The sequence below is a fragment of the Armigeres subalbatus genome, chromosome 3 (assembly GCF_024139115.2).
Source record: "Armigeres subalbatus isolate Guangzhou_Male chromosome 3, GZ_Asu_2, whole genome shotgun sequence".
Classification (NCBI taxonomy): Eukaryota; Metazoa; Arthropoda; class Insecta; order Diptera; family Culicidae; genus Armigeres; species Armigeres subalbatus.
The window spans coordinates 169,310,984-169,337,357 of NC_085141.1; the positions used below are offsets into that span (position 1 = coordinate 169,310,984).

The window sequence follows — 26,374 nt, forward strand, 5'->3', positions numbered from 1 at the left end:
AAAATTGCGTAAGAAATGTCACTCATTTTTCGGGCACTTATCCTCAACCGATTTGATTGCAACAAGTTGCATTCGACGCAGAATCCTGTACCATTGTTTCCTATTTGAAATTGGCCAGAGCGGACTATGGCATCGAGAGTTATGGCCAAAATACAAATTCGTACGAAAAAATCGCGTAAGAAATGTCACTCATTTTTCGGACACTTATCCTCAACCGATTTGCTTGCAACAAGTTGCATTCGACGCAGAATCCTGTCCCATTATTTCCTATTTGAAATTGGCTAGATCGGACTATGGGATCGAAAATTATGGCCAAAATACAAATTCATACGAAAAAATCGCGTAAGAAATGTCACTCATTTTTCGGGCACTTATCCTTAACCGATTTGCTCACAACAAGTTGCATTCGACGCAGAATGTCTCATTGATTCTTATTGAAAATTGGCCAGACCGGACTATGGGCTTAGAAATTATGGTAAAATTACTATTTATTGTTGAAAAATAGTTCAAAAAATCTAGCTCACTTTTTTAGCACTTATACTTCATCTATTCCCCAAGCAACACAAGTTCAACAAATCTGGTTGCAGTAACCATATTGTGACTGAATCGGGTCATATATAAGTTATTGTGATTGATGTGCAATATGTGTGCTTTTCAGGTCTCTCGCATCAGATTGCATTCGACGCAGAATCTTGTCCCATTGTTTCCTATAGAAACTTGGCCGGATCGTACAAATGGGTCAAAAGTTATGGCGAAAATACTTATTTTAAAACTACAAAATAAAATGCCATGTTTTGCTCTTATGCTCATCCGATTTGTTTGCAACAAATTGCGTTTGGCGAGATTTTTTTTATGCATGTAAACAAATATGAAAAATGAGACCAATCCACATATTAGTGTTATTTTAGATTTTTCCAAACCTTTTGAACGAACGAGAAAGGCACCATCACCGCTAGGTGGATTAATCTGGGTTTTTTTAATGTGAATATTATCAATATGATTGAGATTTTCTACAATTTTTGAATGGCATCAGCTAGCATCATTGTTTAACTGTTACATAAAGTAAACATACCCATGAAAATCGTTACAGCTGAAAACATTAAAGCTGTCTTTGCTTAGCTAGGGCATATTGCCCCTCCTTCCCCTATTAATCTCAACCATTATTAGCTTAGTCGAAACTTTCAAAGCAATGTGTCTTATATAAAAATCATAAAACTACTCAATTACCAGCACTCCATTCATGTGATATTGTTATCTGAGACGAATGATTGAAACATAACCGACTCTTGATTTGGGCAGTATCATGTGTAACTATGAGCTATGTATCGATCTTAAATTACTCTTACTTACTGCTTAAATTACTGCCAAGAACAAATCTTTGCTAATGTGTTCATCTCCTTCCATTTCGTAAGCCTAGGACAAACAGAACCGAATTTATAACAGCAATTTCTGAAACAAGCCAAATACAAACTCAAACATCAACATGAAATAACCGTTCACTATCCCATGCAAGAATTCGATCGCCATTAAGGGCACATCGCAGGTAGTTCCTTTAAGGAGCCAATAGTTTAAAGGGACTACCTCCTCAGGTGGTGTTTCTGGGTGGTGCCAGGAACAGGATTTTAGTCGCCAGGGGATCGGTTTCCCGAAATCTTTTTCTTCATAGTGTCACTTTTAGGGAGGGGTGGCAATAACAAAAGTCTATAACAGGGGGTAGTCTGCTGTGTTTCGAAGATATCAATTTCTTTCTCTACTATGGACTAACTTTGCTTGTTAACTATGAGAAGTTTCAGTTTTGTATGTTAAAGTTATTTTGTTTTGTAGTATTTTGTTTCTTGCATTTCTTTCTAGTTGTTTTCGTTTGATTTGCTTGCAAAAAAGACCAAGAGTGAGTGTTTTTGGTTTGGTTTGGAGAACGCATTTTGTCGCAGATGCTTAAAACTTACCGTTTACTCCCTACAAATTAAGAAACTCTATACACGTGATGTGAGTGTTTTACGACTGGAATTCTTCGAACCGTCCTATAAGGTCGTTGAGATTTCACTTTCCCCTCTTCTGAACTCTTTGTTTTGTTTTAATGTATGTGTAAGTTCGTGGCTTAAGCTTTTACCGTTGGTTTAGTACGATTAAATTATTTTTAACTACATCTCAGCAGTTGATTGCTGTACTATTGGATACTTGCTTATTACCACATGACTTGATTTAGTTTAACTTCAATTCATTCAATAATATAAAATCTAACTACATATACACCTATAGTTTACGAAAAATGTTGCCCTCCTCCAGTAATATTGTGTCATATAAAATACATACACGCTTGTTAATTTTGTTTTTTTTTTCAGTTACTCTGTCATATTTATCTAGTGATTATAGGAAGTTTCCGATCGATCTATGAAGCTTGGCTAGAATGTTCGTCGCAGCCAAGTTCGAAGATGCAAGATTTCAGCAATCTCGCAAGCTGCTCTCACTGGATTTTGCTGCAGTATTTTAGCGTTCACTTATTGGGAATTTTGGTAGAATTTCCTGTAGATAAGACACTTCATTATCAGACCGGTGCAAGCTGATTGTTCTTTTACATAGTCTGCTTCAATTCGATTCTGCTTAATTTCTGATCAACGTTTCCCAGTTCAATCCAAATTGTTTCTGACGCTGCTCATCCGTTGCGCATAGTTAGGAAGATTTCGCATTTGCTTTTCAATTCCAAAATTAGATAGTTTAAAACGCTACCGTTTGATTTTGTTTGCTAAAGAAAGTTGACTTCCTGCCGTTTGTTTTATTTCCAGGAAGTGTGCAGGAAACTAGTCGTCGTCTAGCAGTGAAACTGCATTTAACGCAATTTAATGGCCTAGAAAGTACGGCAATCCATTTTTTGCAGTAAATAAACCAAATCTAATTCTTCTTATTTTTGTAAGTGTATAAAAATGTTTGCAAATTTAATCTCTAACTAAACCTCGATTCCTTCTTTATATCGCTTTAATTTCACTTAAAAATAACTATCATTTCAATTCATCCACTACTATCGATAATAATATAAAAAATATTAACTATTTTGAGAGTTCGTTTTGTCCTTACTTTCATCTTACAGATTAGCTTACCAAATTCCACTAGGATTGATTACCAACAAAATTTATTTATGTACACCAAATTGCTGCCATAATTCTGCATCAACAAACTACGCTACGTCGTAAGATCTGATTTGTATCAATCACATTGCACTCGTATTTTTACTTCACTGCTTTTTATTGTTATCCAAAATCAAACGTATTACCAAAAACTGCCTCTCTTATATACAACAGCAACGTTGTCGACGACAGAAACTGTCCTCAGCCTAGAAAAAAACCAAGCGAATCTTGAAACAAACTTTATTTTAAAAACTAACTTATTCCTTTGAAACCCCTCTCCCAGCCCCGATCGTTCGTCGTATAAAAAGTTTTCCTCTTTTTAATAAAAACTACACTTTGTTACACGGTATTAACATTAATTTGATTGTTATTGACATTCTTTTCCCTAGAGAAAACCAAAACCAAATGGAAAACAGAAAAACGAAACAATCAGTACATAACGCTGTTGACTCACGTGATGGGTCCCGCTGAGCATGGCGTTGGCCTGCCGTTGACGATGATGGTGTGCCCGGTTCTCTCGGGGGGGTTGGATTGAGCAATTGGCTAAAGCAGAATCAGAGGAAACCCCTTGTTCCGCCCGAGTGATCTGTCCAGACACGCAACGAGGTCAGCCGTTTCTGCCGTCGGCCACCATCGCCACAAGGTCCCCCCTTCATTAATTTGACCGGGGAAATATGGTGAGTTGTCAGCAGTTCTGTACTCCACCGGTGAAACATTTGCGTTTGCCACTGACTATGAGATGCGAGTGGAGTAACTTTGGTTTTTGTTCGGAAGTTGTCTGTTGTTTCTCTCTCACGATTTTGTCTTGGGTTCTGACTCGGATGGGCGGTAGATGCGACATTCTGCCGTCATTTTTTTTATTCTTTCTTTCAATTCAGTTTCGGGGGTATGCTCGCGAGTTTGTGTGAGGATTATTTTCTCTCTAATGGTCATCCTCGTTGACCAGGGTTCGCATCCAGTTCAGAATGTACTTCCAAACGGCGGATGCGAACCCGGGCGGATGCTATACATTCTCACTCCCCATTTTGAGCAGCTCCAGCTTCTTCTTGGCGATCTTTGAGTACATGGCGTCGATCGGTTGGGTGTTGTCGTACAAACTGGGTGCCTGCAGGATGATGAGTGCCGTACCCATTACGCACGCTATCGTGAATATCCACAGGAACAGGCGATCCAGGACAAGTGCTACGTATTTCCAGTCTTCTTCTATCTGTAATGGATAACGAGAACAAAAAGAAATAAAAGGAGATTAAAGAATTGTGAAACTACTCATAAACACTGTCTACTACCAAATTAGTTTTAATGTGAGACTGCACTGTGTATCGCGATGTGCTATTAAAAAGGCGGATTCGCATTTTCCGATGATAAACGATTGTAACCTATAAAAATGGAGTGAAAATCGGAACAGCTGACTCCGAAACAAAAATAATGAAAGGGGATACGTCTCAAACAAAATGTCTCAACAAATCCCTGGTCATCACTAACTAGTTCCAATCCCGCACTTCCACAAGTCTGTCGATGATAACCAATGACAACTGGCCACCACGTGAACGTTGCATAGAGTAGCCCAGCTGCTTTTTTCCTTTTCTCGTCTAATAGAGTGGGAGGACTCGTCCTACGGACATGGTTAGAGTGTGGCTGGCTTTATTGTGATCTTGTTTAAACTTCTATAACAAGCTTCATGAATCTTAAAGTTTGCAAAATAGGGTCACGGATGGTATTTCCGGTACAGGCACAAAAACCATTGATAGAAACATAATTTTGCCAAAATTCCACCATATTCATGCGCGCTCTCTCGACATTTTACGATTCAGTGAATTGAAATTGGGCCTGAAGATGCAATTGCGACTCTCCGAAAATATTCATAAGACCACATGGAGTGATCTAATCAAAAGTCGAATAACCAAACCTACAACTTTCTAGGAGAGATCGACTATGATGGTGATATTTGAGGTTATAGCTTTAGAATAGAAGTGGCGCTAGAAAAGTACTACACGATAGTTCCTGGTGCCCGGATAAATTCAAATTTCGCAGCCCCTACCGACATGGTTAGAGCCAATATGATGAAAGACTCATAACATCATCGAACAAACAGTAACATCACGAACGTACGCACTTACCGCAGTGCGAATATTGAATCCGATCACTACCTCGTTGTAGTATACAACACGCGTCGGAGTTGTTAGCCGTGGCTAAACATTAGGCGGCTACAAGACGGTAGACTAGCCCAAGGATACGCGCAGTAGCTGGAAGTAGCACTCCCAGCGGAAGTGCAGCTAGACGCAGCGTCTCTTGAAGATGGCTGGAGAAATATTCGATCCGCCAATTGGGAGCACCGCAGCCGCTGTACTAGGCACGGTGCCCCCGGATATGCGACGGCGAATATGCGCAGTTTAACAGAAACTGGAAACGAAATGGTCGTTTAACAAAAACAGCTGTTTGACCAAAAATGTCCCAGGGTCGGTGAAGGTTATGGGGGTTTTCGGATCTTGCTAGTAATGAAGGAACGCCGGACGAACGATGGAGCCTGCGCCGGGCGAAATGCCGGACGATCGATGAAACGTTGGCCTGGCGAGATACCGGAATGCCAGGAAATGGAAAGCCAGCGAACGATGGGTCACCAGAAGGATCGGGCGCCGACAGGGCGCACTACGGAATTGAAGGCGCAATGTTTTGCAGGTTAGTTGGCGGTTCTAGTTAACGGGAGATGATTTTCTTGACACAGTTCGACTGGACGCAGCTGTATAACGGGGCCGGCCGAGAAAACGTCGAGCTGATACTTTGGCTTGCTTCCCCACACGAAACGGCGGACGATAAACCGTAACACGCGTCGAGGCACTTGACCGGACGACGATCTACTTGATCCGTAAGTTACCTACCAGCTTCCTTTATCCGAGATGACTGACGATGGGATTCCAAAATGCGGTCGTCCATGGCGGTTAGCGGATGGTATTAACATTGTGGAGGAAGATCTGCGACGACTACTACTGGTGCAGTTCTTTGACAGTGATAGTGGTGATAAAAATCACACTGGGCGAGACCATATTGGGTTAGAGTGTGGCTGGCTTTATGGTGATCTTGTTTAAACTTCTATAACAAGCTTCATGAATCTTGAAGCTTTCAAAATAGGGTCACGGATGGTATTTCCGGTACAGGCTCAATAACCATTGAAAGAAACATAATTTTGCTAAAATTCTTCTATAATCATGCGCGCTCTCTCGACATTTTACGATTCAGTGAATTGAAATTGAACTTGAAGATGGAATTGCGACTATCCTGCAAAAATATCCATAAGGCCACATGGAGTGATCTAATAAAAAGTCGAATAACCAAACCTACAACGTTCACATCGACAGAAAAGTCTTTTTCGACGTCACAAACGTCCGCACTTACCGCCTTACATAGAGCTGTGCCGCACCGTGCCCTCCGATGATTTTTAAGCGCCGCCGCCGCCACCACCATTTTTGATCGGCGCGCCGCTGCAACTTTTTGACCGCGTTGCCGATTAATTTTGGGCGCGCCGTTGAAATAATTTCAGTGCCGTAGCCTGGTGGTGGTTTCGGGAGTTCACCTTCCTCCCCCAATTTGTTAGAAGAAAAATTCCGTTTAAACCCTTTATACATTTGAAAAATTGGGAAGATGCAAAAAGATTTTTTGTTAAAATTACACAGTATTCTGTTTTAACACGACTTTTTTTGGCTCGTAATTTTGATCGTGTGACTACAATTTGCCACCAAAGTCTTTGCAACATGTTTCAAGAAATCCTTAATAATTCAAAGAAAGATCACATGGTAGTTATAATGCGTTAAACATTTGGGATGAGTGCAAAATTGAGAAAATGTAAATCGTGTAACAACCGAATTCAGTGTACTTGTTTTTCGCTTAATTGATCTTTGAATTCTTTTAAATATAATACACAATTATAGCAATCCAAGAACTCAAATAAAATTAATTAATTAAATATGTTATCGTGACATGTTTTAAGACTTCCAAGAATTTCCTGGAGTTTGGGATTAATATCTGGAGCGTAGACTAATATCTCCCAGTCCATATATCAATATTCATAGCGATTCATGTATCAAATTGGACATACCTTCAACATGTGTTCCATAATAGGCAACCCAAGAATTCCTTGGAGTATAGACTTCAAGGTCTATACGGGTAATGAAGGATCTATAAACTTTTTTTAATGAAACATGCTATATTGCTATATTCACTTCTTCTAGAAATGAACATGCTGTTAGTGATCATATGGATCAAATATTATTTGACTTCTTGTTTAAGGCTTATTCAATTTGATTACATGGATCACACAGAACATAAACCATTTTTTGGAAAGATCTAACAGCCAATAGGGCGTATACTCAAGAAAATTCTCGGAGGACCTGGAATAAAATAATTTTTGAGAGCATGTTCAATTACAGGCCTAAACTGGATAAACTGTAATGCAAAAAATGTTGAACGCTCATCCAATTCAATTCTATGGACCACAATGAGCATAAACGAATTAAAAAGCAAACAGCTCTCAAGGGGCTCAAGGCCTATACTTCAGGCAATTCTTGTATGAACTGGAATGCATATTTTTCTATATAGGTAGGATGAGTCTTTCTAATTAAATTATCTTAAAATTGTAAAACGATCTGTTGCCCTTTATATTTTACTTCGATGTGGAACACAAAGTCGGTCAAAAACATAATTCTTAGTTGCTTAACCGAGCTCAATACAGAAGTCCCTCCCCTGCCCAACAACGAAATTTTCTCCCTACGCCACTAATTTGCCAGATATGCTATCGTTTTTAAGGAGATCTGATTTTGTAACTGATGACATAATATAATGTGTCATGATCAGCATAGCATTTCTGGCAATAAGAAAAGCACCGTTGAGCCATTTCACTTATAAAAGAGCAAGAGAAATTAGTGAGCACCTTTTTACATAACTAGTATCAAACAAAGAAATCCTCCTGGTACTATTTTAGCTAACCCATACTGGCAAATTTCTTCTCTTGGAACTCTAAGAACTCCGCCACCAGCGATTTTTTCTGCAAAGAGACTGTAGGAGAATTCCCACAATAAGAATTTTGAGGAATTGCTTAGTTAAGAATTTTGGATTCTACAATTCTGAGAAAATCCCTTCCCAGAAAAGCTGCGAAATTTCTTCTTTGGGAATTCTGGGAAACTCATATGTCAAAAATACAGGGATATACCTTCTCTAGGAATTTCAACCCAGGAGTACTGATTATTTGTCCCTTCAAAAAATATTGGGAATCCTTCCTCCAAGGATTTCAGGAAATTTTGCCCCCTGGAGACAATTGAGTTTCTTGAATTCTGAACAATTTCTCTAGGAAATTGCGTTTCCATGAACTCTAGGAAACTGAATTACAAATCATTCAGGGTTTTCCATCCTGAGGAGTTCGGGAATTATGAGGAATTACTCCACCACAAAATCTAAAGAACTGCAGCAAACCCCTCCCCCCTCAACCCAGGTATTCCCTTTTCCAGGTATTCCTTCAGGAGTTCAAAGAACTCGTTATTCAGAATCGTGGAATATTCTTACAATCTTACATATGTATACTGACTGCTGTATAATGGGTACATTTGATCCATGTTTGTATAATAATTAAATTTAGGGACTTTTTTATCCTTATAGTCATTGATGTATCAGATGTCAGATGACGATTATTATTAAATAAATAAAAATAAATAAATAAATATTTCTCCTACAAGAATTCCTTCTACAGAAATTCTCCGCATTACTATTCAGGAAATTTGGGGAATCGCCCTCCAAATGATCAGAGCCATTCCTTTCGCACGAATTCTGTGGAATTCCCCCCACCCCCAGAAATCAAGATTAATTCCTACTTAAGGAATTTATCTTACGAGGATCCTCACCTCCTCCTAGAAATTCTAGTTCATTCTCGCTTTAATAACTCTGGTGAATTTCTCCCTCACGAAGTATGAGGAAATCTTTTTCTATGAATTATAGGAAAATTCTTCGCCTTGTATTCAGGGGAATCCCTTCTACAGGACTCCTAAACTGCTTCTACAAAAATTCCTTTGAAATTGTGAGGAGAGGGATTCCCTTATCCAGAAGTTCTAAGGAATGAATAATCTTCTTCTTCTTCTTCAATGGCTCTAAATCCCAACTGGAACTTATCCTGCTTTTCAACTTAGTGTTCTATTAGAATTTCCTCAGTTATTAATTGAAAGCTTTGCTATGCCCGTCATTGCATGAGAATGTATCTTGTGTGGCAAGTACAATGGATACACTTTGCCCAGGATGTCGAGAATGTTTCCAACCCGAAAGCGTTCACGCCGCCACCGGTTCAAAGTGGGTCGGCGCACAGGTCTAACGAATATAGAATCTGGTCACTAAGGCTGTTATCCGTTCCACAGATTCGTTTAACTTTTAGTGTAAATTTGACAGTTCGATGGTCGTTTTCCCATCGTCGTTAAAATTTAACTCCGACCCATTTGAGTATTGACATATTGAAAGTTATTTGGAGCAAATGGATTTGGCGCCAATTTTCTCGCGAACAAAGTTTAACTATCGAACTGTCAAATCTAAACATGCTCCGGAGCAGGGTTATTTTTAACCACCGAGAAGTAACCATCCAACTGTCAAATTTTAACTAGAAGTTAAACGAATCGGTGGAAAGGTTCATAGTCTGAGTGGTGGTTGTATGCTTATACCCAAATGCTTGCTATGCATTGGGCAGCTACAAAACAGTAGACTGGATCATGACTAAGCGCTACAGCTAGCAGTGGCACTCGCAACGGACTTGCCGCAGTTTTTATTGAAGATGGTTAAATGTATGTTGAATTTCCAATTGGTAGCATCGGAGTCACTACTCCAAGGGCGGTGACCCCTGATCAGAGCTTAAAACGGTGCGTGTGACGGTGAATGGGAGCAGTTATTAGATGGGAAAATTTCAGCGTGGGTGAGATTGCTGCAGCACCGCACAAGGCAAACTCCCGTTTGAAGGCACGAAGGCCTCTTCCACTGCTCTGTAATCTACATCAATGATGTCGAAGCCATCTGCAAAACCAAAAAGCATGTAATGCAACGTACACACCAGTCAAGCAGTTTGACGAACATTGACTCCGCCCCCAGAAAACGCTTCGGTTGCTGCTTTGTTTGAACGTGTGTGAAGTTGTTCGAACAACCATTTGACAGTTGGCGGCTCGGTTGGAAAAAATTAAAACGGTTTGATTTTGGTTTGAGTTGTCGGGGGTGGAGTCAATGTTCGCCGAACATGTTTGAGCATTTGTAGTGAAGTTGCACAAACCCTCATATATTTTTTGATGGTTGGTGCTCAAGTTGGCACTTCGGTCGTTCGTGTGTGATATTGTTGGTCGAATAAATTGATTGTTCGTGTCGCTGTTGCTAAAACTTGATGGATGTTTGAATAAACGAGAGGTGGAGTCAATGTTGGTCAAACTGCTTGACCGTGTGTACGTTCCATAAGGCTTGCTAATAAAAGTTCCGTTTCTTCGCACACGCGATCTTTGAATTGGGTCTTCCAGAAGTATGTTTATAGCAGATTAGAGAAGGCAATCCATCTAACTTCACGATCGAACCGGATGCCTTAAGGTCGACAAACAGACGATGAGTTCGCAAGTTGTTTTTCCGGAATTTAACAAAGATTTTTTACAGGGTAAACATTTGATGGTAGTTGCGAGCTTCTTTTAACGACTGGGGAAACAATACTCTCATTCCGATCTATGTATTTGTGTCACCGATGATGAATTTCACATCGGGCTTTTGGCATTCGCTGTATAGGTTTTAGATGTTCATAAATCTCGTCCCTTACATCATGGGGTTTGTCGTAGGTTGGTGTGTAATGCATTAGAAAACTTGCCCATAATGCTAATGATTCGACGCTGCTGCTTTTCAAGCACTATGAAACCAACTGCATGCTCCGCTTTCTCGCCATCACTGTAGTAGATGTGATACTTGAATAAGATACTCGCAATTGGGTCCACTTTGTTTTGGGCCTCATATACATTCTGCTTGGCACTTTAGTCAAAGCGACTCGACGATGGATAGGATGAAGTACGTAGTTCGAGTATTTGAAACGCGAATGGTAAGCAAAATTTCCAACAACAGTCTGATCAGCGTTCTTAGAAACAGCTAATTGGCCGAATAACACTTCAAGCCAGAAGTCATCTAGCCGAAATCCATTTGGCCAAATTAAGTCTTTGGCCCAAATGGTTATTAGGTCGAAAACCGTTTGGCCGAAAATGTCATTTACATACCCGACAGTGATATACGGCAGAACAGTTAATTTGGCCGAAAAGGCCGTTTGCTTTTTTGTAACTAATTTTGGCAAACGGTAATTTGGCCAAATGTCACTTGCTGCTGCTCTGGTCGGAAATAAATTATTGATCCGTTGTTGAACCTTTTTGCCAAAGGCAATTGCCTTTTCTGCCAATCGACCATGCTGGCTAAATGACCTATTCGACCAAAAGTTTTTTTATTGCCAATTCAGTCGAACGTCATTTTATGCCGTATGTCCATTTCAGCAAAAAGAAGTTTTAAGCCGAATGGTCCTTTCTAACAAACAATCATTTCAGCCAAACGGCATTTTCGCCTACATGCTTTCTTCAACCAAACGACCATTTCGGGCAAATGCCCAATTGTCCTTTTCCGCCACATTACATTTATGGTCAGATGGGTTTCTGCCTAATGGTTTGAATGGCGGAATGACATATTCGATCAAACAATTTTCGGCATTGTGGCTTTCGATCAAGTGACTTTCCTTGATTGATCGAAATTCAGTCAAGGGAAAGCCATTTGTTCGAAAGCAACTGGGTCGAGTAACACATTGAGGCGTAAGTTGACCAGCCGGATTCCACTTGGTAGAATTGATTGTTTGGCCGAAATGGCTATTAGGCCAAACATGGTTTGGCCGAAAATTTCATTTGTCTAAAAGTGACATACGACCGGAAGAGAAAAACTAGTAATTTAGCCGTTTGTCACAACAGATCATTTGGCGGAAAATGTCATTTGGCTACAGTGGTCGTTTGGCCGAAAACGTCGTTTGGCTGTAAAAAAATTCGGCAGATTATGTCAATAGCTGACCGGTCATATGGTAAAAATATTGACACCTTTTGGCCAAATGATCGGTTCAATCAAACCTCATTTTCGGCCGTAGGTCTATTTCCGCAAAATGACATTTTCTACCAAATGACTTTCAGCCAGATGGATTTTTAAGTACCTAATGGTTTGTTCTGCCAAATGACATATTCGGCAAAGCAACTCTCCGCCAAATTAGATTAAGAGCTGTTTGTCTTATTCGTTCTGAAACTTGATTTCAAAGAAAAGGCCTTGCAAATTTCCACGGAAATTTCTATTAGAAATTCTTTAGAGTTTCAAAAAGAAATTGTTCGAAATGTAACCGGATATTTTTTTATATGTTCATGGGTTTTTTTTTGGAAATTTTCTTGGGATTTTTTTACCGGAATATGCACTTAAATTCTTCAGAATTTCCACCGAAATTTACTCGGGAGTTCAACGAGAATATTTTGAAGGAAATTCTTTGGAATTTTCTCTGGAAGTCCTTCTCAGTTTTAGGGAAAGCTTTTCAAAGTAAAAAAGAATGTATGGAACGAAATCATTGATTGAAGTGGAAAATTTTCTGTAATTTCAACGAGATGCTTTGATGAACCATTGAATCAATAAAAAATCTATGGAAATTCCAAGGAAGATTCGGAGGACTTTACTAATTTTAATCGGCGTGGACTATTTAAGAACAACGGCGTGACAGAAAACTGTTCACGGCGGCGTAACGCCAAAATCTATCGGTAGCGGTGGCGTGGTGCGGCAGCGCACATTTCTTCGCCCGATCAACCATCAACATTTCGGCATTGACCGCCAAGGGTGCGAGGTGCAACGCATTACCTGCGTCAACTCCAAAGCTCCATTATTGAAGGAGACTCAAGCAGCAGAGTCGATCGTATTTCTAATTCCGGATGTGTCGAGTTAGGTTAACAGACATGGTCAGATCAACTTGCACCTAACACAGGTGTTGTCTGAACGTGGCTGTTTCAAAAAGTTCTTGCATTAGTCCGGGTTCGCAGAATCTGCGGAAGCGAAAGCGAAATGACATGCGTTGCTGGAAGATGGTGACCTCGATGGGGCCCCTCTTGAGGACTGCTGGAATACAGTCAAAGCAGCCATTAACGACGTAGTGGAGAACAACGTCGGGTATATGGGGCGTAGTCGACGGAACGATTGGTTCCGATTGGAAGGACGAAGCGCGGGCGGTCGCGCTGCAGCAAGGTACCCAGCAGAACGTGGAACGTTATAAACGGAAGCGGAGACAGCAGACCCGCCTTTTTCAGGAGAAGAAACGCCGCCTGGAAGAAGTGGAGTGCAAGTAGATGGAACAGCTGTGCTGTTCTCAAGAAACACGCAAGTTCTATCAGAAGCTCAACGCATCCCGCAAAGGCTTCGTGCCGCAGGGATAAGGATGGGAGCATCTTGACGGACGAACGTGTGGTGATAGAAAGGCGGAAGCAGCACTACGAGGGACATTGGAATGGCGCTGAGAGTACAGATAATCAAAGTTAAGGCAGCGGAGTAGATGACTACGTCAGTTCAGCGGACGATGCAAGCCAACCAGCCCCCCTCAAGGGAATAGCAGGTTCAAGGCGGCATACGACAGTATATACCGCGTAGAGCTATAAAAAATTATGGAAGAGAACAGCTTGCCTGGGAAGCTTACTAGACTGATCAAAGCAAACAGTGGATGATGTGCAAAACTGTGTGAAGATTTCAGGCGAACACTCCAGTTCGTTCGAATCGCAGACTGGAGACTGGAGACTGGAGACTAAAACAAGGTGATGGACTTTCGTGCCTGTTGTTCAACATTGCGCTAGAAGGTGTCATGCGGAGAGCCGGGTGTAACAGCCGGGGTACGATTTTCAACAGATCCAGTCAATTTATTTGTTTCGCGGATGACATAGACATTGTCGGCCGAACATTTGCAAAGGTGGTAGAACTGTGCACCCGCCTGAAACGTGAAGCAACAAAAGTTGGACTAGTGGTGAATGCGTCAAAGACAAAGTACATGCTGGTGGGCGGAACCGAGCGCGACAGGGCCCGCCTGGGAAGCAGTGTTACGATAGACGGGGATACCTTTGAGATGGTCGAGGAATTCGTCTACCTTGGATCCTTGCTAACGGTTGATAACAATGTTAGTCGTGAAATACGAAGGCGCATCATCTGTGGAAGTCGGGAAGACGGGTAGCTAAAGGTAGAAGGTAGCTAAACTCGGAAGGGTACGATGGGCAGGCATGTTGCAAGAATGTCAGACAGCAACCCTGCAAAGATGGTGTTCGCTTCCGATCCGGCAGGTACGAGACAGCGTGGAGCACTGCGAGCGAGGTGGGCAGATCAGGTCCAAAACGACTTTGAGAGCGTGGATCGCAGAGAGAGTGGGATGGAGAGATGCAGCCTGGAACCGTCAAATGGTTGATTCAGTGTTTATCTGTTTAGATGTAAACTAAATAAATGAACGCAATGACAGCGGCATGGACACAACCCCAGACAACCTCATTGAGAGGATGTGCTGGGATGAAGTTATTTGGAATGCGGTGAACATGTCTTCTCAACAGATTATGTCGAAGCTGCAGCGGTGGTGGCGTCTTGGACAAAATCAACGGATGCAGTAGAAACTACTGTGACGCTGTTATCACTTAGCTCGCCCTGGCAGCAAATGTGCCGCGAGTGGCTGCAGAAATCTCAGTATGCAAATATAGAGGTCATTGCAATTTATCAGCGGTGGATTTTGCCACATTACCTGAGTTAAGGACAACCACAACAGAGTCCAAAAATGGCTGCCACCATGACCGTGCTAGCCCTTACCTCACCAGCACGAGTTGTTTGTTTTTCCAACGAGGATTGCTTGTTTATTTTTAGTTGCATAAAATACTATATAACTATAAAATAATTTTCTCATTCGGTTTAGTACATTGGAAAATTAGATTCATTAGAGATCTATTCTGCCCATGATCACATAGTTGACGTATAAGCCAAAATTACCAAAACACACTTCTTTGCGGATATGGATTCTTCGTACGGTTATACATATGCTCCATGAAAAAATATTCATGTTTTGTTCGGAAACATTCGAGTTATGGCGATAATTGTTTTTGGAAAAATGGTCATTTGATCGCAGAAATTGACGTACCTCCATTACCTGCTACAATATGGAGCAAAAACCTGTTTCATATTTTTTTAACCTGTATACATTTTTCTCATATTTTCGCAGTCGATTCGGCGCGAACAATGTTTGTTTGCTAAATATTGTCGCCAAAAGTTTTTATTTAACCCTTATGTGAGTGACGGGGTACCCGGGTACCCATTCTGATATTGAAAGTTAAATAACTTTTTGTAGATAAGTTCAAATACTATGAAACTTTCTGACATCTCGTAGAATGTTGAGACGAAGCGATGGGCAAAGTTTGAGGTCCAGGTTGCAATTACAGCGCTTATTAGGGGTCGAAAACTATTTATACTCCTTAAACGGGTGACGGGGTACCCGGGTACCCAATCCTATAACAGACGGCCTGTATATTTATATGAGTGTTTGATTATATGAATCCTTACGTATGTCACTGGGACAAAGGCTGCTCAAGTGCATGTACATATTTTTGGAGCTGTGTGGGTTTTAGAGGGCACCGGGTGGCCACCTGGAATATCCGGAACATCCGTAAAAATGGCCAATTCGTAAATTCCATCGTACAGCGACGAGATTGTTTTAGAACCATTTTCTGCCGAACCCTGAGTAGGGAATTGATGCTTTGACCCACTTCCGGCCTTTGTGTCCACTGGGTGGTCCCCTGGAAGATCCGGAACATCCGTAAAAATGGTCAATTCGTAAATTCCATCGTACTGCGACGGGATTTTTTTAGAATTATTTTTTGCCCAACCATGAGTATGGAATTGATGCTTCGACCTACCTACGGACCATTGTGTCCACTGAGTGGTCCTCTGGAAGATCCGGAAAATCCGTAAAAATGGTCAATTCGTAAATTCCATCGTAGAGCGATAGGACCTTTTTAGAATTTTTTTTCTACTGAACCCTTAGCATGGAATTGATGCTTCGATCTACATACGGACCATTGTGTCCACTGAGTGGTCCCCTGGAAGATCCGGAACATTCATGAAAATGGTCAATCCGTAAATCCCATCGTAGAGTGACGGGACTTTTTTGGAATTATTTTTTGCCCAACCCTGAGTATGGAATTGATGCTTCGACCTACATACGGACCATTGTGTCCACTGAGTGGTCCCCTGGAAGATCCGGAACATCCGTAAAAATGGTCAATCCGTAAATTCCATCGTACAGCGACGGAATTTTTTTTAGTATTATTCTTTGCCCAACCCTGAGTATGGAATTGATGCTTCGACCTACATACGGACCATTGTGTCCACTGAGTGGTCCTCTGGAAGATTCGGAAAATCCGTAAAAATGGTCAATTCGTAAATTCCATCGTAGAGCGATAGGACTTTTTTAGAATTTTTTTTCTGCTGAACCCTTAGCATGGAATTGATGCTTCGACCTACATACGGACCATTGTGTCCACTGAGTGGTCCCCTGGAAGATTCGGAACATTCGTAAAACTGGTCAATCCGTAAATTTCATCGTACAGCGAAGGGACTTTTTTAGAATTTTTTTTTGCTGAACCCTGAGCATAGAATTGATGCTTCGACCTAAATACGGACCATTGTGTCCACTGGGTGGTCCCCTGGAAGATCCGGAACATCCGTAAAAATGGTCAATCCGTAAATTCCATCGTACAGCGACGGGATTTTTTTTAGAATTATTTTTTGCCCAACCCTGAGTATGGAATTGATGCTTAGACCTGCATACGGACCATTGTGTCTACTGGGTGGTCCCCTGGAAGATCCGGAACATCCGTAAATATGGTCAATTCGTAAATTCCATCGTACTGCGACGGGATTTTTTTAGAATTATTTTTTGCTAAACTATGAGCATGGAATTGATGCTTCGACCTACATACGGACCATTGTGCCCACTGGGTGTTCCCCTGAAAGATCCGTAACATCCGTAAAAATGGTCAATCCGTAAATTCCATCGTAGAGCGACGGGATTTTTTTTAGAATTATTTTTTGCCCAACCCTGAGTATGGAATTGATGCTTCGACCTGCTTACGGACCATTGTGTCCGCTGGGTGGTCTCCTGGAAGATCCGGAAAATTTAGAAATAATTCTAAAAAAATCCCGTCGCTGTACGATGGAATTTACGAATTGACCATTTTTACGGATGTTCCGGATCTTCCAGGGGCCACCCAGTGGACACAATGGTCCGTATGCAGGTCGAAGCATCAATTCCATACTCAGGGTTGGGCAAAAAATAATTCTAAAAAAATCCCGTCGCTGTACGATGGAATTTACGAATTGACCATTTTTACGGATGTTCCGGATCTTCGAGGGGACCACCCAGTGGACACAATGGTCCGTATGCAGGTCGAACCATCAATTCCATACTCAGGGTTGTGCAAAAAATAACTCTAAAAAAATCCCGTCGCTGTACGATAAAATTTACGAATTGACCATTTTAGGGATGTTCCAGATCTTCTAGGGGACCAGCCAGTGGACACAATGGTCCGTATGTAGATCGAAGCATCAACTTCATACTCAGGGCTCGGCAAAAAATAATTCTAAAAAAAATCACGTCGCTTCACGATTGAATTTACATATTGACCATTTTTACGGATGTTCCGGATCTTCCAGGGGATCACCCAGTGGACACAATGGTCCGTATGTGGGTCAAAGCATCAATTCCATGCTCAGTGTTCGTCAGAAAATGGTTCTAAAAAAATCCCGTCGCTTTACGATGGAATTTACGAATTGACCATTTTTACGAATGTTCCGGATATTCCAGGGGACCACCCAGTGGACACAGTGGTACATACTCAGGGTTCTGCAAAAAAAATAATTCCAAGAAAGTCCCGTCACTGTACGATGGAATTTACGGATTGACCATTTTTACGGATGTTCCGGATCTTCCAGGAGACCACCCAGTGGACACAATGGTCCGTAAGCAGGTCGAAGCATCAATTCCATACTCAGGGTTGGGCAAAAAATAATTCTAAAAAAATCCCGTCGCTGTACGATGGAATTTACGAATTGACCATTTTTACGGATGTTCCGGATCTCCCAGGGGACCACCCAGTGGACACAATGGTCCGTATGCAGGTCTAAGCATCAATTCCATACTCAGGTTTGGGAAAAAAATAATTCTAAAAAAATCCCGTCGCTCTACGATGGAATTTACGAATTGACCATTTTTACGAATGTTCCGGATATTCCAGGGGACCACCCAGTGGACACAATGGTACATACCCAGGGTTCTGCAAAAAAAATAATTCCAAGAAAATCCCGTCGCTGTACGATGGAATTTACGGATTGACCATTTTTACGGATGTTCCGGATCTTCCAGGGGACCACCCAGTGGACACAATGGTCCGTAAGCAGGTCGAAGCATCAATTCCATACTCAGGGTTGGGAAAAAAATAATTCTAAAAAAATCCCGTCGCTGTACGATGGAATTTACGAATTGAGCATTTTTACGGATGTTCCGGATCTTCCAGGGGACCACCCAGTGGACACATTGGTCCGTATGCAGGTCTAAGTATCAATTCCATACTCAGGGTTGGGAAAAAAATAATTCTAAAAAAATCCCGTCGCTCTACGATGGAATTTACGAATTGACCATTTTTACGAATGTTCCGGATATTCCAGGGGACCACCCAGTGGACACAATGGTACATACTCAGGGTTCTGCAAAAAAATAATTCCAAGAAAGTCCCGTCGCTGTACGATGGAATTTACGGATTGACCATTTTTACGGATGTTCCGGATCTTCCAGGGGACCACCCAGTGGACACAATGGTCCGTAAGCAGGTCGAAGCATCAATTCCATACTCAGGGTTGGGCAAAAATAATTCTAAAAAAATCCCGTCGCTGTACGATGGAATTTACGAATTGACCATTTTTACGGATGTTCCGGATCTTCCAGGGGACCACCCAGTGGACACAATGGTCCGTATGCAGGTCGAAGCATCAATTATATACTCAGGGTTGAGAAAAAAATAATTCTAAAAAAATCCCGTCGCTCTACGATGGAATTTACGAATTGACCATTTTTACGAATGTTCCGGATATTCCAGGGGACCACCCAGTGGACACAATGGTCCGTATGTGGGTCAAAGCATCAATTCCATGCTCAGGGTTCGTCAGAAAATGGTTCTAAAAAAATCCCGTCGCTTTACGATGGAATTTACGAATTGACCATTTTTACGGATGTTCCGGATCTTCCAGGGGACCACCCAGTGGACACAATGGTCCGTATGTGGGTCAAAGCATCAATTCCATGCTCAGGGTTCGTCAGAAAATGGTTCTAAAAAAATCCCGTCGCTTTACGATGGAATTTACGAATTGACCATTTTTACGGATGTTCCGGATCTTCCAGGGGACCACCCGGTGGCCTCTGAATTCACACAGTTCTCTGGAACCACACTCACACACAAGCGCATACATAGACACAGCGATACACACCAACATACACACATACAAACACCCACAGACACATAAATGCTCATTGTAAGGCGGTTGGGTACCCGGGTACCCCGTCACCCGTTTACGGTGGGAAAAATCGTCACTCACATAAGGGTTAAGACAACCGCAATCATGAAAATCCATTAATTATGTAACGCAATGATTAGCCATTTGTGTCACACTTTTTTTAGAAGCATATCAAAAATGTGAAATCACACTTATCTAAATCCCCATTCCTCCTCTAAAGTGTAGTAATTTATGGGTATTTTCTAAAAGTGCATATCAGAACCAAAATCTAGCTTCATTTTTTGCGTGCTAGGAGAGGTCTGCCACTGAGGACTTAACAATTAAGAATTAGTGCGTGTTAAATGGCTTTTTATTTGTACCTAAGCTTGATAATGTTGATATGTATATTTCGAGCACATTTACCGGGAAGCATCCTATTATTTTAGTTTTTACAATGGCAATGCAATTCTTATTCATGTTTTTCATTACCTTACTCGGACAGAACTGAATTTTGAAACATGATATGGACTTTGATGTAAGATTCAAAAGAGCAGGCAAAAGTATCAACAAAAAAATGCACCGAAGTGTTATTTAAATATCAAGATGTGTTATGGATAAAAACAAACTAATAGCTCGAGACATTAATCACTTCTTCCAAAAACCATTAACTGATAACCTCAGGGTGAACCTACACATATTTTGAAAATAACACGTTGTAGGACCAATCAAAAATTAGTTTTTTCTTAGTAATTTAATTGAAGATGCGGAACATTTTTATACTATTAGTAGCTATTAGAGGATGCTATCGCAGGGTGTTAAAATTGATTTTGTTTACTTTTCATTGTAGGCCCTAATCAATTGTTAAGCGAGTATTATTCTTTAGCGCTATATAACCACACGCAGTAGCCTGGTTTTTACGCCATGTTATGGGAACAAACATTTCACAAAACGTTTGTTTGATCGCATAAACTGTCGTATGCATATTTTGACCACTTCAATTAAAGGAGAATAATAATTAATTTCCCGCGGCCTTCAAATAACTACTAATATTGTCCATTTAGACAGATTAGTTCAAGTATTTTGTTGATTGATATGATGATTCGGGTAAAATTAATAAAAATGCGTTTTCCCAACATTGATGGTGCTGGTTGTTAGGTCAACTATGAAACCATGGGCATTAGAAAATATCTAAACAAAGCATCGAAGAAATCTCTGATACTACAATAATAAACAATCGTTCATCTTATCTATATCTTACGATGCCTAGAAGTGTAAAACTTAAAGTTAAAAATGAATTCGAATAGGTGAATTTATGAAAAACAGATTAAAGATAACCTGCACACCGAAATTTACCGCCACAATTATTTGCAGCTCATTTTCAGTTGACTTGTCCCTGACCTCGAAAAACCCCAAACCAGACAACCAGAAGGGCTCCGCCCATCTCAATAATGGAGAACCCGAGGCTTATCTTTTATGAAAAGGGTGATAAATTGAACGCCTAATTGAATATGAAATCGGGTAGATCGGGCAATGTGCTGTCGCAAGAGTCGATGTCCTTTATTTACTTATTTTTTTCGGCTAACGCAATGAATTTTGAGTGAATAAGGAAATCGAGCCAAACAGTGTGCTCGTGGGTTGACAAGTGGAAGGATAGACATTTTTTTGAATCGCATTTTCTCGTCACGCCCGCCCATCCAGCGACCCAAAAGGGTACGTCAGAAAAGACGCATTAGTCAGGGAAGAATACATAGGAAATCGAATTATGTCGGAAGTTCTATTATCGGTATCGTTTCGATCCTTCTACAGGAAGAAGGAGCTGAAAAATCCTTCACGGCTTCCCTTCCTCCCCATGTCAGTCACTCTCTTCAGACCTTATTGATATACTTACACTCTCGAATTTATCCTTATTCCTAACGTGTTGAGCTACGAATCGCGATGCTTCTATCGTTTTCTCCATCTCCCGCAGCAAGGGCTTTTCGAACGTTGGGCTCACGTCACCGCAACAGTTCGGACTCATGTCACCGTTGCTGGTTGGGCTGAAGAGGTCATCATCTCCCCCCGGTAGTGGCAGTGCTGGTAGCGGTGGCTCGCCAAAACATGGCCCAACGCCACCCGATGCGGCCACGTCGAAACGTGACGGTGGCAGTGCTAGCGGAGAGGAAGGAATGGAAACTGTTAAACATATTGGGTTAATAAATTGGCTTCAGTCGAGTGCGATACGCGGCAATGCGTGCAGAGGGTTTCAATCGATTTCGAGAAAGAAAAAAAAGTTCTATAAGAAAACTTTATCACATAGGGTGACATACGGTGGCGGGAGGATTTGTTCTATCATTATAGACAAAACTTCCTGGAAGTCTTGATTAAATAAAAGAAAAGATTTTCCTTGCGGCAAATGAGAGAATAAATAAAATGAGAGAAAAAATAAAACAATTCAACATGTTGAATCTTCATAAAAATAATCGAAATCATTGAAAGCCTCTGACTTAAAAAAAAAAAAACTCCCACCAACCCACTTACCAGGGATATCGAAATCTGTGGTGTACTCCTTCCCACAGTAGCTGACGTATTTTTCCACATCCGGTGGCACCTGGAACACGTCCGTCAGCACCTCTGGCGCTTGCTCCTCGTTTTCGGATGGTTCGTCGTCTTTCTTCGGCCTCTCTATACATAACACCCTAGGCAATAGTTCTATAAAAACTCGATGCACCCATGGTGCCATTTTGTGCGTAACGGGCGACCTGCGGAAACACGGGCGAGAAGTAGAGGAGAAAACTCCGATCAGATGGGGATCGGTGCGATTTTTCGCATTTTGACTCTTACCTAAAATTAACGTTCAGTACGGCGATGGTAACAACTACGGACAATGTGACTAGCATCATCGTGAATAATAAATATTTTCCTAGCAGTGGAACCGTAAGTGACGTTGGTGGAATGATTTCAGCCAGCAGTAGAAAAAACACAGTGAGTGACAGTAATATACTTATACATAATGATATCTTTTCGCCGGAATCACTTGGCAAATAAAACACTAATACGGAGAGAAACGATATCCCAACGCAAGGTATGATTAAGTTCACGGTGTAGAAAAGTGTCTTTCTTCTTAACGTTATATTAAATATAATATCCGGATATGGTTCTTCACAACAACTATAAAATTTTTCATTTCTAACGGCAGGCACCTTCATAATGTCCCATTCAACTGATATATAGTAGTCTTGTAGGTCTATTCCCACGTCTATGTTATCGGAGTCGGGCGTCTGCTGGAGATGGCGAAGATCCACCTGGAAAAAGTGCACAAGCAGAATAAATTAGCGTCGTAACAAGGAAGGAAGTTTACTTTTCTAGTGTACTTTGCAAACACAATAGATTCCGTTACAAATGTGAAATTTTTCTTTTTATTACCGTCATTTAGACTTTCGTTTCAAATGTATTTGGTTGTTCCACAGAAGCTTAGTACACCGTCAATATGATGAATAGCATTTCAGAGGGAAATATTTTTTCCACATTTCAATGGAGGTAACTAATTTTGACCTTGCATTTTGGAATGGACATGTCGACCATCACCAACTAATATAACCAACAAGAATTGGAAAAATCTATTCAAATAGGGTGGGTGTACCAATTGTCGCCATACATAAAACAACTTTTTTTTAAAAAATGAGTAAAAGGCATATGGGTGGACTTTATATATCAAGCGAAAGGTTCTACTTCCTACTCCTTAGAACCGCTGTGAAAACCACAATAAAATTTGTTATTATCATCAAAATTGATTAATCCATAATAGGACCGCATGCACCAGTTGTGGCACTATTTTTTAATTTTGGATCCTTATTTGGCAAATCCCATTGTTTTCTTATGGAATTGGCCAAATTGGGACCACTAGTGCGACAACTGGTGCAAAGGACGTCAAAAATTAAGTAAAATCAATTTTTACAATTATGCTTTGCTTGTTTTGGATGGAATCAAAGCTGTTACCGTATCATATGAATATGCTTTATCGATATGAACTTGGTTTGCGGTGATTTGATTGGCCATTTGGCATATAAAGCACTAGTGCGACAACTGGTGCCATAGCCATAACTGGTACATCTAGCCTACTTACTTATTTCTGAAACCCATTTTTTCAAAAATGGAACTCTCAAGAGAAAAACTACTTTTTAACGCAATAATTTTCAACAGAGATAAAAAAAACCTACCCTCGTGGAAAGCAACTCGTTGTGTGTAAATCAGAAAAAAAAACTTTGTGTGGAAATTAAGAAGAACTTTCGTGAAAATTGCAAAAAAAATAATATATTTGGGCACATGTTTTGAAAGCCTGTTATTTTGCTCCAAAATAATGAATTTTCTCACATAAGAGTATAATTTTCGAATAATAATTAAATAAAACAGATTACGATATATTATAAATATTATTCCGACTTACACCCAATATTTTTTTTTACACGGTTGGTATTCATTAATTTTTCGGATAACCTGAATATTCACAGCTTTTAAAATACCACCTGAATTTTATTTGTTTTTGTTGATTTTTTTCGACTAAATCCTAACCGTGTAAAAAAAGACGTAATCCTACGTCAAAAGAACTGGGTGTATTGCTTCCCATGGATGCAGAAATATGCGCATAGACAATAAAGGCTCCCCCAGACCTAAGCGATTCCATCGCCGCGACGGCGACAACCAGTCGCCGCGATTCTATCGTTGGGTCGCTGCAGGCAATATCTTATTTACGCTTCCATACCTACGGCGACAGAATCGCTGTCGCCAAGCGATAGAATCGCGTCACAACTGTCGCGTCGCGTGTGTTTGGGGGAACCTTAATAGAAAAAAGCCTTAAAAGCGATGGATCCTAGATGTACACATAGAGATGTCGTAAAATCCCGATTAATCGATTAGTAATTAATCGATTACTGTCGATTCTTGTCGACTATCGTTGGGAAGTAATCGATACAAAATTAATCGATTATCACCACTGGCGGAGACAGAGGTGGGGTACCACACGATGCAATCACACCTTTGTTCTCATAGGCTATTGCTCTTGCGCTGAGTGGTGCCCCACCAAATAACAATAGCTGGAGTCGCCAGTGATTATCACAGTGATGAGTCGATTAATTTGCGACATCTATATCTATATCTATATCGTCAATGTTTTCTTTTTATTATTGTACCGAATTGCGCTAGTTTGTCGATGAATTAATGGTTTGGTGTGATAAAAGATGATTGTATCTTGCACCAGAATCAATAATCACGGTTGTAGCTTTTGAAACAATTGAGTTATTAACAAAACTTAAAATCGATTAAGAGGAATCGATCAATACAGTTACGCCCCTATGAAACTAAGCGCGAGAAATGTCAAAGGATCTGGTGCGTGCGTGGTGGATTTCATTTCGTCTGCAGATTTTTAAAGCTCTAAGTAAATAATTAAGAATGTTAAAATGTTTTACTTTACCCAAGGATGTTAACGATCATTCAGTAATTTGCGTTCGATCATTAAGTAGTTTGTCAATAACACATTACAGAAGCTGAATTTCAAAATATGTTGTATGGTGGACTTCTAATGCGAAGGTTTTTCTACAACTTTGCCTAATGGTTCGTTATTAGAATTCAAATAATAACGGAGTTAGAGCGCTAGTTGCAGTAACTTAGACTAAATGATTGGAATTTTGTTATCATTTAGTCTAAGTTACTGAAACTATAGCTATAACTCCGTTACTAGTGGAATTCAAACAACGAACCATTTGACAGAGTTGTAGAAAAACCTTCGCACTATAAGTCCGCAATACAACATATTTTGAAATTCAGCTTCTGGAATGTGTTATTGACAAAATACTAAATGATCGAACGCAAATTACTGAATGATCGTTAACATCCTTGATCTTACCTAGATTAATTGACATTTTCATTCCAGTTGGATTATTTCAAATTGGGTGAACCATTCAACGAAATGGATTTTGAATGTTTGAAGGAAGACGAACCATTTGTCCACCAGAGGCAAGGAAACATCAATAATAACGGCGATGGTGCGTTTTAAATTGAGTCTGATGGTAAAAATTCCACCGTCAAAGGCGACTCAGAGGAAGCTCGGTTGCTGTTTTGCTTCCCTATGACAGTTTAGGGGAACTGGGGGTAGAACGCCCACGTTAAGGAAAATGCCATTTTTATCAATGAAAACCACCATTTCAGCCAGTTTTCATCAGCGCATACTAAAGAACAGCATATCTGCGACTGACTACCGATGACAGATATCTAATTGTACATTTTATTGCACAGAAATTTGATTTTTAAAAAGTACGCGAAAAATATTGATTTTGAAACCATGCGGGGTAAGATGCGCCAGTGGATGGGTTAAAACGCGCATGTGTTTATCGTACTGATTTTCATTTTAATTGCCTACATTAAGGCAATTAACCGAATGTTTCAGCTGTTTCGGTCATACGAAATGAGCATGGGCGTACAGCCCCACACCGACCTCAGAAGTTTGAAGGCCCATCAAATCGTTTTAAGACCAATTTTGACGACGATTTCGTGTGGAACATAAAGAACACGAGTAAGCAGCATGGCTCATGGCTCAATTTTCAATTTACCAATGAATAACAGCGATAGAAAGACTAAATTTCACCGAGCTAGAATTGCATCAAAACACGCAAAAATCATTTTTTCGA

General features: G+C 40.6%; 1 protein-coding gene across 3 annotated transcripts in view; it reads right to left on the reverse strand.

Annotated features, from left to right (window-relative positions):
• Nucleotides 1-3,374: 3,374 nt before the first annotated feature.
• Nucleotides 3,375-26,374, reverse strand: part of LOC134226174 (acetylcholine receptor subunit alpha-like 1) — a 265,216-nt gene continuing 242,216 nt past the window's right edge. For 2 of the 3 annotated variants that reach the window (XM_062706770.1, XM_062706773.1), the window contains 4 exons: nt 22,536-22,996; nt 22,233-22,453; nt 21,604-21,887; nt 3,375-4,329 (listed from right to left, as the gene is read on the reverse strand). In XM_062706770.1, coding sequence (XP_062562754.1) covers nt 4,126-4,329; nt 21,604-21,887; nt 22,233-22,453; nt 22,536-22,996 — 1,170 coding nt within the window. In that variant the 3' untranslated portion in view covers nt 3,375-4,125. The remainder of the gene's footprint in view (nt 4,330-21,603; nt 21,888-22,232; nt 22,454-22,535; nt 22,997-26,374) is intronic. The other variant, XM_062706772.1, reaches the window with a different exon arrangement.